The 12,222-nt window shown below is 53.8% G+C and overlaps 2 protein-coding genes across 2 annotated transcripts in view; one reads left to right on the top strand and one right to left on the bottom strand.

Moving 5' to 3' along the window:
• The window catches only part of ITGB3 (integrin subunit beta 3), a 113,439-nt gene that overhangs the window by 87,616 nt on the left and 13,601 nt on the right, over positions 1–12,222 (top strand). The window contains exon 2 of the mRNA XM_088519895.1: positions 11,130–11,215. The gene's annotated coding sequence lies outside the window, so the exon portion shown is untranslated. The remainder of the gene's footprint in view (positions 1–11,129; positions 11,216–12,222) is intronic.
• RPRML (reprimo like) lies at positions 6,011–6,726 on the bottom strand. The gene has a single exon (XM_010215277.2). The coding sequence runs from the start codon at positions 6,658–6,660 to the stop codon at positions 6,325–6,327; it is 336 nt and encodes a 111-aa protein (XP_010213579.1). The 5' UTR covers positions 6,661–6,726; the 3' UTR covers positions 6,011–6,324.

The following is a 12,222-nucleotide window of genomic DNA, read 5'->3' as shown; positions in this document are numbered from 1 at the left end:
AAGGGAGCGTCGCGTTGCCCTCTCCAGCTGTAATCCCTGTAAGCAGGCTGCAGATGGATCATGGTAGGTTCCTTCACACTAGGTTTGCCATATGCTCCTGCCCGCATGTGTTGGGTTTGGTGGCCCCCCAGCATCCTGGTTTGTGAACGTTGGGTGAAGAACAAGTCCTCTTGCGTATATGGGTCCTTGGCTGAGGAGCTCCTGGGTGATGAAGAGCTGGGCCCTGGCACATATGGCAGGAGGCCAGGGCATAGCATGGAGCTCCACGGCTGCTTCTTGTGCCGGGGTGTGTGGTGGCTGGCATAGGAGGACACACCAAGCTGTCTAACTGACGGCGCTGAGAATTCATTGCAACCAATTAGGACGATTTTCAATTATCTGAAAGAACGAACCTAGCTAATTAAAGCCTAATTACATTTTGCCTGCTTCTTCAGCTGTCTTCTCCTATTAAACCTGCAGTCTGGGGACTCAGCGAGGCAAGAGGGAAGCACTCACAGCTGCACAGAAACCTGTAGGACGTGAACACTTGTGGGGCCTGCCAGAAAAGATGATTCTGGGGTTAACCCCTCATGCACTAATGCGTGAGCCTTGCCAGAGCAGAGACTCAGCATCGAGCACCAGCCAGGTACCTGGCCTGGAGCAGGGATCTGGGATTGCCTTTAGACATGCTTTTTTGTCCGAAAAGGTGCAGTACAGGCACATGCATCCATCCCCACACCCACACTTGGATACCACGCTGTAGCAACCGCAACGGACGCAGTAGGGTGACAAAAACTTCCTTTTAATGAAGAAACAGAGCTGCCTAGCTTCACGGTTCCTTCTTCTTTCCCAGAAAGGTCAATCTAGTTGCCTGCTGCTGCAAGATAGATGTTTCTCCTATGGATGGTTGATGACTATTGCTTTGGTCATCTCCATTTAAACACCAGGTTCCCAGAATGTGCTAAGAACTGATCTCCTGGTAGTGTTCCACTTTTCTAAAGGACCTGCAGCATCATAGTCAGGATGGGTCTCTTTTCACCCTGGAATTGTTCAAGGCCAAACCAAAAGTGGTGGTGGTCACTGCACGCATGGAGCTGCAAAGCACAGCTGGTGCTGTGGGGATCACAAACGGCCAGTGAGTCCACCCAGAAACAAACCAGATCTGCAAAGAGGTTCTGGTGCTGTGTCCTCCTCTCTCCCAGTTCCGTGCCAGGTGAGTAAACTCATCTGTAGGGATGGTGTCTTCAGATTTTGTCCCTGGGACAGGATAACCTAATTATCTGAGAAGCAATGTTTACAGAGCTGTTATTACTTGAGAAAGAGGAAAGTTGTTTTGGTTTAGCAGCTGTTCCTGCCTGCACCCCAGCTGAGAGCACTTTGTCATGTGCAAGACTCGTGTTCCTGACCAGCTGGATGCTGTAGATTGACAGGAAGAGTGCCAAAAACCCTCTGCATTCACCTTACAAGTGATCTGTGACCCCAAGCCAAGGTGGCAGTGCAGAAGAGCAAACCTCGTCAGGGTTGTGCCCAACTCTCAGCTTCTTGCACTAGTGTGATAAAATCTGTCATGAAGACTTTGCTTTGCTGCTGATTAACCTGCCTTCGGTTAATGATTTGAGAGCATCTTTCAGACTAATAAGCTTCTGGGAAGGATGAGAGCTGCGAAGGTGTCTTTGAAGTTAGATTTACAACATGAAATACATGTTGATGAGCAACATATTTCAGATTGGAGACTGCCATTTTAGACACTTGCTTGTGTGTTTGAGCATTGCCGTTGCCTCCACCACTTTTCAGCACCTTTTCAGTGAGGCTTCAGGGATCTGCCAAACCACATTGATTACTGACAACATCCTCACTTTCTCTGAAATAAGCTTTCCATAACCATGTCCTCACGTAGCAAACAAATCCAAGAAATTTCCTGTCTCTAAAATCAGAGAAGTGTCCACTTGATCAGACTGCTGAGGAATTGCTTGGGTAAGTCATTTCAATGGGAAACTAGCGTGAACTCTAAGATTTATCCAACACCATGATGGGCAGTTCTCAGGGGTATTGATGATTTTGGTGTTTCTCTGGATTTGCTGTATTTTCCAAGGATATGTTCTTCAGGGCTGGGATTTCAGAGCCATCATTCATGCTGGAGAAGAGTGAGTTGGGTTCAGCATTAGGGCCGGTTTCTTAGAGCTGTCTGAGAAGACAGGAAAACTGGAAGATGAAGAGCCCAGTCTAAACAGGGAAATGGGTAGGCAGAGTCTCCCCAGCTGTGAGGAATTGCTGGCTCTTAAATTCTCTCATCTTTTGACGTACATTCTCCCTGGGGTACCCAACTCTCCTGACGCCAACTTGCACCTCTCTGGTAGAGCTAATGGACCATGAAAGCTTTATCTGGAGGCTAAGGGCTTTCACACCAGCAGTGTGAGAGAAACCATGCTGGGCTGCAGTGGGGACATCTGCAGTAACGTTCCCCAGTAATTGCACTGCAGATTTCAGGCCATCGCTCTGCTAAGTGAAGCCCTGCATGCTCTCCTTCATCTTCTTTAATTGGAAGCAGGGGATCACAGAGCTGCTGATCTAACTAGCACTAAATTAAAATGCAATATGAGGAGCAGCTGGGCAAACCTCATATACTTACCCGAGGAGGTGGCTTTGGAGGGGGAGAAAAAGTGGCTTTTGCCCATCCAGTGATGGTCACGTCACGTCACGTCACGTCACGTCACGTCACGTCACATCATGGGGTTTGGCCGCTGGTTTGAGGGGTACCTCTTTGGGAAGCACGGTAGTTTGGGGACCTTGCTAGAGCTTAAAGAACCCGTTGTTTTCTTCTGGGGTCTGCTCTGGGGCTTTAGGGAAGCAGATCTTGAACCTCCTCCACATCCTCTAACCTACCTGTGTCATCTTGGAGACCAGCTTTAGGATCTTCCCATTTCGGACGCAGGCTGGGAAGAGGGATTGTTTGTGTGCAGGACACTCAGAGTCCTGCATGAGTCCTTCCCTAGGACAACCTGGGGACACATGTGACACCAGCAAGCCACGCATCACAGTTGTCCTGCAGCATCCTGGGCCATCCATGATGGCTCCAGGCCCGTATTCCCAGCAGCATTTGGCTTCACACATGCAGGGATGCATCCCAGCAGCTTCCCAGGCTTTGCAGGGCGCCCAGCATCCGAAACAACCTCTCTCTCCCGCTACCTACAGAAGAAGGCCAGAACAGCCAGGCAAGAGGTATCTCCACTAGGTATATCATTTATTTTTATTTTACTTTTTATTTTTTGGGTTCTCGGGTATGTACACAGTCTGGATTGAGGTTACAACCTGAGTAATGCCTCCCTGCCTAAAAAAAAAGGCAGTTACCATAACAACCTGACTCAGCGCTTCATTACCATGGCAATTCTCAGGAATTATTAAATACTGTGTGTGTTTGGTGCACGCGCTCCGGTACATCTGGTGCCAGGCTCAGGTTGGGATCCTCCCTCCCCTCTCATCTGTTTGTCTGTCTTATCTTAACTCTTTTGTTGTCTGTCTTATCTTAACTCAAGACTGTTAGGGTTTACCGAAGGGGATTTGTTTTGGGTTATTCCCTGCTGCAACACTCCTGGTCCAGGATGGGTTTTCCTGGGTGCATCCAAACACCTCTTCATTTCTCCAGTTATAAAACTGATGCACTTAACCAAAGTTGAGCAGGCTGCTGGGCAGGAGGGAAAGCTTTTCCACCTCCTGTTCCCCTGCTTTTGGTCGAGAAACAAGAAAACCCAGCTAGAAGAGAGAGCAGGGAAGCAGCCTGGCTTGGGAAGCTCCTCGTGGAGGTGGACACTGAAGTCCAGAGCCTGTTGCTCCTGGTGGGCATCAAGAAGCAGTTCCCATTTGTAAAATTGCTTGGCTGCATAGCTCATGGCTAAAATCATGAGAGCTTTCAGAGAAAGAGTGAACACTAGGTAGACCTGTGGCTCAGAACAGCATAGCTCGCCCCCCAAATCAATGCAATTGCATCGCTGTCTTGTCTTTCAGTGCTAGGAGATGAGTTTAAATTAAATTCAGTTTCTGTCTTTCACTCTGTCACTGCTGTGCTCGTCACCCCGAGCACGTCCCTTCCCTCCTCATCTCTCTGCTGCTCTTCATGGCCAGCCCAGCCTCGGTAGCTTATACAGCTCCTAGCTCCCTGGTGAGGGTGGCAGCTAATGTACTGCAAGCAACAACTGCAAAAATCAAAATTCTTGCCTCCTTTTAAAAAAAAAGTCTTCAGGACCAGTGCCCACTGATGAACTTGAACTAGATGAGCTGGAGTGCAGGAGATGAGGAAACATGGCTAGCTGTGGGGAAAGGTAGCAGAAAGAGCCATTAACATGGTCTGCTTTCGTTATGCAAGCCCTGGGGTGACCACCTCCTGCAGGATTTGTCCCCTCGGTACAGGGCAGCTCCCAGAGGGAGATTTTAGGGTCTGAGACGGCAGCTCTTCCCCTGAGATCAGAGTATTACAGTGAGCCTCGGTGCCCTCCCTCGCACCAGGCACGGCCATTGGCATCGCAGAGGGGGCGCTGGGGCAGTTAAACCAGGACTTGGCCTCCTGAGCAAGCTCCAGGTTGTGATTTGCAGTCGGTTGCAGCCCCCTCCATGGGTGCCCCCTCTCTCACCTTCAGGAGGGAACATCATGTTCCTCCTCTATCACCAGCCCTCGTGCTGCCCTTTGCAGGATCCAGGGCACCGGAGAGACGGAGACCCCCACACCCCACTTCTGTGGGGGACATCTGAGGATACTCGGTGAGTTCCCTGCTGCTTTTCTGCAGCTCTTCCTGGCACTGGCTGGTCCGGGAGGGCCAGACTCCTGTGTAAAGTGAACACACTCGGGCTCTTCACTGATCCCTCAGTAACCTGACGATGCCATCAATACATCTAAGTCCATTCCTAAGCTGTTTGCAGAGCTGGGGTCATCATTTGCATTGGGGGTTCTTTGCATTTCACCCAGCCCGTGACCAGACCTCCTGCAATGGGAGCCGTTTCCACCCGCTCTGGGGCAGGTAGGCAGCTGTTCTTCCGATTTTCCTCCCAGGTAGATCAGAGCACCCGCTCCTCCAGGATCCAGGATGCTTTCCCATAACAGCTGTGGAGCCAGCAGGAACACTGTTGGCACAACAAATCTCAAATTGCTTCTATCTCACAGCCCCAGGCAGAGCTGTAATTCCAGCACAGAGCAAAGGTCAGGAGCCCTCCTCCTCCTCACACAATTTGGCTTTGACAGCTCATCGGGATCAGAAGGGCTGGAGATTTCAACTCAGAATCAGAAATCTTGCTTTACAAGATGCGTTTGCCGCATCTTTATGCAGCTCCATACCTCAGCACTGGGCAGGTGTTAATATGTAGAACCTAATTTATTTGCTAGTGGAAAATGATAGTTGCATTGAGGGGGAAAAAAAAAGGGGAGAGGGAGAAGGTTGGTAGTTTCTGTTTTCAGTAAATACTTTTAATCAAGAGTTCAGCTCAAAGGTGAGATATTTATCCTGGGAAATACTCTGAAACACCTGAACTACAGACACATACACGGAGAGAAAATGAATGCAACACCACATTCTTTTGAAACAGGTTCTTTTTTTTTTTTTCCTCAATATTCACTCGTTTTCAAAAAAACTGCAAAAACCTCAAGGACTGTAACAATATAGCACTTGGAAAGAAGGCTGTTGTGTACAAAACCAAGCATGCTTTTTTATTACTATTATTGTTTAACTGGGTTCTTTCCTTCCTTCGGTGTAGAGTGAAAGAAGAAAGTGCCAGTTTGTTTAACAGAATTTCTCAGAAAAACAAGGAAGAACATGCTTTCCCTTCACAGGACGCTACCGGAAGATCCATGCTTGAGGTCCAAGAGAGAGACACACAGACACGTTTGTGAGCATGCAGACTTTGTGGGGTGGCCCCTGTGCCACTTCCCTGCCCCATGGCCTGGTCCAAGCTACACATTTTGCTTTCCCTTTGCTTCATTTTTGTTTTCTCGTTGTCAGTGCTTCCCCCCGTCTTTTTTTATTTTGTTTTAGCCCTAACCCCCAGGTAGCAGTATCCAAGGTAACAACAGAAAAGAGTCCGAATCTGCACATTATCACCATTTCTGCAAGTTTCATGCAAAACTTAAGTCATTTCTGCATGCAACACAGGGCTGGTCACACCAGGCCTGTGCTTTGTGTAGCTCGGGGGAGATTTCCCCATTTGGCGCAGCAGAGTTTGGTCCCTGGGCAGCTCAGAAGGTCCCTGTGGACACAGACATGGTAGAAGGACCCCCACCCTCCTTGCCAGTCCCCCTGTGCCGCAGCGCTTGGGCAGCTGCATCTCAGCACCGCTCCACTTGCCTACACGAGCCCGGGGGCTTCAGTAGAGCCCCATGATCGCGGCGCCCACGTCCTTGGAAGGTCTCCGGTCCTTCACCAGAAAGTTAATCATGCTCTCCGACTTGATGAGCAAGTTGCAGCCCAAAAAGAAGATGCCGAACACGACCGTCAAGGAGAGGACGCAGAGGACGGCGATCTGCACCACGCGGGTGATGTAGAGGCTCCGCTCGTCGGGCGCGAGGACGGCGGAGCCGCCTTCGGTGGCCAGCACGGCGCCCGTCCCGTTGCAGCAGGCCATGAGCATCCCCAAGCCCTGGGTCCTGTTTGGGTGAGCTCCGGCCTCCAGGAGACTCTGGTTGAGAAAGGTCCCGTTCATGGTCCAGGCGCAACCCCAAACCTCCGGGGAGGGGAATGTTGGTGTCTCCCTGCCTGCCGCTCAGGTCGGTTCCATGGGCCGGCGGGCTCCAAACCTCCTCCCTTCTTCTCACGCCGCTTTGGATGGAGGAGAAACGTCCTCGAGGAGCCCCCGGCAGGGCCACGTGTGCCCTCAGCTCCGGGCTGCCCCAGCCGGCGCGCGCGGCGCCCGCAGCGTGTCCGGCGCCGGAGCCCCGAGCCGCTTCCCGCGGGCTCCACGGACGCGAGTCCCGAGCTCAAGTCTTGCCGTGTTCAAAGGAAAACCAGCAACTCCACCCCCTGGCAGCCCCCGCGCCGCCTTCCCCTCCGTGCTGTGCTGAGCCGGGCCGGACCCCCTGGGCACTGAATCCCTGCAACCTGCCCCGCGCTCCCTGTCCGTCCCCGCGCACGGGCAGGTCCCTGTCCCCGCCGGCGCTCCCGGCCAGCGCGGCGCTCCCGGCAGCTCTGAGCCACCCACTCGTTTCTCGGAGCATCCAGCCCCCACGGCGCTGCCTCTCGGCTCGCTGCGGGTGGGAGCTGCTTCCATCCCTCTCCCTCACCCCCTCTCACTGCTGCTGCCGGCTGCCTTTGTGCTCTCAACCCAGGACAGGGAATGCAGATCCTCTTTCCTCCTCCCTTTAGCCCCCTCCAAGAGGATACAGAGATGCTGCACCCCTGGATGTCCCTTGTCTGTCTCTGTTGGGTCCTACAGCAGCATCACTGCTGTCCCCAGGCTACAGTGTCCCAGTCCTGCCTTTCCCACGGGTCCCTTCAGTCCCACAGGTCAATCCCAGGGAAGTTTTACGGACACTTGATCCCAAAGGCTGAACAAGGGGCAGAGGGTGCCCAACAGGTCCCTGCCCTCCAGCCCTGGACCTTGGCCTTGCAGGGAGTCTCTCTTACCCCTGAGGCTGCTGCAGTCACTGCCAACAGCATCCCAAAGAGCCTGGGAATACGTCCACAGGGCACGTCCTCCAAGGAGGTTCTAATAAACCAGAGAACGGATGCGCTGCGGCAGCACAGAGGAAGGCCAGGCAAGGACGAGGGCCAGCTCGGTGCACGCGGTGTCACAGGTTTGCTTTGGAAGGATGTGGGCCTGTTTCTCCATTTCACTTTTGTGACAAGTAGGGTCCCAAAGCACTTGGTTGGGGTGAATTTCTTGCTTTTTCCCACTTGTTGTTTCTAATTTCCCCAGAGCGCTGCCTGACCCGTGAGGCTGCGTGTGTGCCCAGAGCACCGAGGGATGCAAGAGGAGACGCCTTGATCCAACACAGCTTTCTGCCCAGGCTTAACATGATGTCCAGGAGAAATCCCCCGGGAAAGCGGAGCATCCCAGATGCCGGGTGAGGAGCCCAGGAGGGATCTCCCTCCTCTCTGCTCACACTCCTGGGCTGAAGGAGTTTCTGCTCCCTCTGGTGGCGTCAGCTCCAGCCTCTGCTGCCTCCTTCCCTGTGTGTCTGCGTGGGGAATCCTGCTGCCCGCAGCCGCCTCCCTCACCGCCCGTGAGCTCCATGCCTCAGTTTCCCCATCTGTGGAATTGCAGGGAATGGAGACCTGGCTTTGGAGAGCAGCTGTTCCCGCAGGCGCTTTGTGTGTGTGCGTCTCACTCCCTATCCATGCCCCTGGACAGGAGCGATTTAGGAGGACGCAGGGAGAACCAGCACAAGGGAGAAGAGATTCAGGCCCAAATTATCAGGCCCAAATCTGAACTTCTCTCCCCTTTTGGATGTCTGGCTTGAAACCCAAAGTCCCAAAGAGCAGCTGAGCACAGGCACCAGATCCAGTTCTTGGTTCCCTTCCCTAGCTCTCACTCAGATTCCAGCTCTAGGAATGGGGCTGTTCCCATCCCCACCAGCGGGAAAGGGATGCTGAGAACTCACGTTTTCACCTCCGCTTGTAGCTCCCCTCCTCTTCCCTTCCTCCCAAAGCAGCCCGGGTGTGGAAGGGTTAAAACCCAGGCTGCCTCCCTTGCAAGGGTTAATTAAAAAAAAAGCGAGATGTAGCAAGGAATTACCCCCAGGGGTGGGAAAAGCCACGAGGCTCCCAAGCGTTTCTATGGGCGCCCTGAAGAACCGCGGAGCGAGGGAGCCGGAGGGGGCCACCCCCGGCGCCGCTTCCGCGGGCGGCCCCGCCGCGCGTGTCCCCACCCGGCCCATGATTCACCCCGGGGCTGCTCAAAAGCTCCGGCCGCCCCGGGACGGCCGCGCGCGGAGGAGCCGGCCGGGAGACCATGGGGACACGCGTGGGACCGGCCCTGGGCATCGCCGCGCTGCTGCTCTGCGCCGCCGGCGCCCGCGGTAGGTTCGCGGTCCGAGCGCCTCGCGGTCCCGACCCAAACCCGCCCTGGCCCCAGCGCCGGTGCGGGGGGCAGCGGCTGTGCCTGTCCTTGCTCTATCCCTGGCTTTTAACGGTGTTTCTGCCGGCGTTCCTACCTGCTGTCATTCTTCCCCCGGGATTTTGATGCTTTTCTTTGAAACCCCCGGTTTCTGGCTTTGGGCAGTTAGAGGAGGAATGGAGCTTGCAATAAAAAAAATAATGCCCAGTGTCCTGGCTGTAGAGGAGAAGCTAAAAAAATAAAATGATTGGAGTGTCTCTTATGTTCTCAAACACTCCAGAAAAGAAAACTTGCAGTCCCCTTGCAGTCCTAAAACAGTGCTTTTTTTTTTTTTTTTTTTTTTTTCCCTTCATTTCCTAGTTTATAAATCCCTCTTTGTTTTTGAGGCCCGACTCTGGAGGATTTGGGAGCAATGTTATCTTTCTTAAGGAAACCCAGGCTAAATTCCCAGCACTAAAATGTGCCTGTGGGAACAACGTAGCCCCATGGCTGGATAGGCAAGGGCAGGACAGGGATGTGTCCGGTCGGATGTGTAGGAATTATTGGATGTGTCGGGAGCGGAGGAGCCAAGTTTGGAGGGATGGGAGCTCCTCTGAGGGACCCTCTCTGTGGGGTATCTACTAAAGGCATTAAGGCAACATGCGGCGGTACCTGAGCTCTGTTTGGGGCATCTTCTCTCCAAGAACATACTGGGAAACAAGGAGGGAATCCAAGAAAAAACAGAGCCCCAGGATGGCATGGGCAGGAGCTCAGCAAGAAAAGCCCCCAAATCCTTATAGCTTAGGCAAGCTGAGAGCACTGGGAAAATCCAAGCAGGGCTGGCATGCACCTTTGTGGATGTGAAGGCTCCTGGGTGCACATTCCTGCACGTATTAGCGGGAAAAAAAAAAAACAGCAACAAGAAGAAAAAAAAGTGGGTCATGTAGGGAGGAGGTTCCTGGAGATCCTGAGTGATGGTCCCAGCGCTGGAGGCGATGCTTGGCCGCACACCCCGGGGTGTTCGGGCGCCCGGTTCACCCACCGTGGCTCTTTCCCGTGCTGTGGAGTTTATCTCCAGTCTCATTGGACTTGCGGTGCCAAGATTTTGCTTTTTTACATTTTTTTTTAATTAATCCCCTAGTCCTGGAGATGGGGTTGTTATATGAGCCTTGTTGCTTTGTCACTAAGCGAAATAAATAATAATGGGACTTCAGTTTATTAGCTCTTGCAGCTGGAGGAACAAGCCCAAAACATGGGGAAAAAATGTAGAAAACACAGAAATTATCATTTTAGGATTATGATTTTACACCTAATCTCTTAACGTGGGCGTTGCAGATCTCCTGCCAACAGTGCTGGCCACCCCGGGGTGCTCTGTGACCTGTACAAGTAACCGAGGGAGAAGCCAAAGGGCATCGGTCTGGCTCCGGGGTGGCCAAGGGAGCTGGCCGGGATGTCATTAACCTGCTGTGGGACCTGAGCCCAGGCAGGAATCCTGAGGTGCTCCCGGGGCCACGAGCGCAATGGGTGAAGGCAGAACGTGCTCCGCTCTCCTGGGAAGAGACGCAGGGAAGGGCAGCGGCGCCTCCCGCGTTCCCGAGCCCTGTGAGGGGCTCTCACCCTGTCCCGGCACCAGGAGTCTGGGTGTTCCTGCTGTTTTTCCCACCCGCATGCTGCAAACAGCAGAGCACTGAGGCCACCACACCAGGGTGGCTGGAGCGAAACGTCCCCAGTGAGACGCAACGGGCCAGGCTGGGAGCTGGATTGTCCCCGGGGCTGAACCCTGTGCTCCAGGCCCTGGGCAACTGCCCTTGGCCTCGGGCATCACAAAGCCAAATTGCCGTGTGCACTGCAAGCCCAAACTGCTGTGCGTGCAATCCATGCATTTTGGGGAGCCGTCTCCTTAAGGGAGCTGCAGGTGGGAAATGAGGCTCAGTCATGGGCAGGATGAGCCCCAGCTGGTACCGGGCTCTGGGGAGTGGGTCCAGGTGAGTATAAAGGGGGCAGCACCTTGGGGACCTGCCTCCTGGGGGCTCTGGCTGCCAAAGCCTTTGACTGAGCACTGGCACTTCATCACACATGTGGGCACTGCTTGGCAGGGCTGTGCCGGGCTCTAACCGTTCTCTGTGTCCCTGTTGCAGGGAGCAACATCTGCAGCACGCGGGGGGTGACCTCCTGCAAGCAGTGCCTGGCCGTGAGCCCGCTGTGCGCCTGGTGCTCCGCCGAGGTAAGAGCGACCATTCCTGTCCCTTCCCACGGCCCGGATGGGTTTAATATTGTTTAAAAGGAGCATTCCTGCAAAATCTGCTGGTTTAAAAAGTCTTTTTGCTCTGGGAGGATGGGGGTGAGGGGAAGCCTAGCCTTTCATAGAGGCCAGCCTCAAAGAGGCAATGCCTGGTTTTCTTTACTGAACTAAAGATGATGAGAAAGAAACACCTATTTCTGGAATCCTTGACCACTTATCACCTCCCTGCTCACTCATCCTTTCCACCCACAAAAGATGTCCCACCTTCACAGCTGAACTCTGGCTCTAAATCTCTTTGCTTGCGTGGACAAATCTGCCAAGGAACCTTCCAAAAACGCAGCCTGGAGGGTTTGCCGGTCGGGAAAAGGAGCGGGGGAGTTTCCCAATCCTGATCACATCTGGTGAGCAACCAGCCCTGGGCTGGTGAGAGGCCGTGGGGAGACGCTACTGAAACCCCTCTGGGGCCCGAGTGAGGTATTGCCTTAAAAATGTGGTGCTTGTGTGTCGAAAGGGCCCCGAGGAAGTTCCCCTTCCTGCCAAGGGAGAGGTGAGAGAGGGTGTTTTGCGCCTCCAGACCCAAAATCCTGCGGCCTGGAGCTGCGGCCGTGCCCATGACCCAGGCACGGATTGGGAAGAAACCTGGTCCAAGCTGGGAAACGCTGCTGGATCCCAGCGGTGGGGCTGGATCCTGCTGCATTGGGTGGGATGCCCGAGCTGGAGCCGCTCTCTGCCACAGCCTCCCTGTGCCCATCGGGTATCGGGGATTTTTGCCCTTGCCATGCACAGTCCGTAAGGATGCTCGGCTCCAGGAATCCCTATTCCTCTCCAGCAAGGAGCATCTGGATATTGCAGCGGCCCTTGCCCAGCCTCCCCAGCCTCGCTGCATGTCCCTGCGCTGCTGCAGGGCCATAAATTCCCTTTCCTCGCATCAGCAAAGGTTTCCAAAAAAGGGAATATTTTCATAGCTGTGACAAGCGGTGAGGCAGGAG

The sequence above is a fragment of the Tinamus guttatus genome, unplaced genomic scaffold, assembly GCF_059628265.1.
Source record: "Tinamus guttatus ecotype Peru unplaced genomic scaffold, ASM5962826v1 Tinamus_guttatus_pri_ptg000075l, whole genome shotgun sequence".
NCBI classification, from domain to species: domain Eukaryota; kingdom Metazoa; phylum Chordata; class Aves; order Tinamiformes; family Tinamidae; genus Tinamus; species Tinamus guttatus.
The sequence above is the reverse complement of the archived record's forward strand: the minus strand, read 5'-3'. Positions and strand labels throughout refer to the sequence as shown.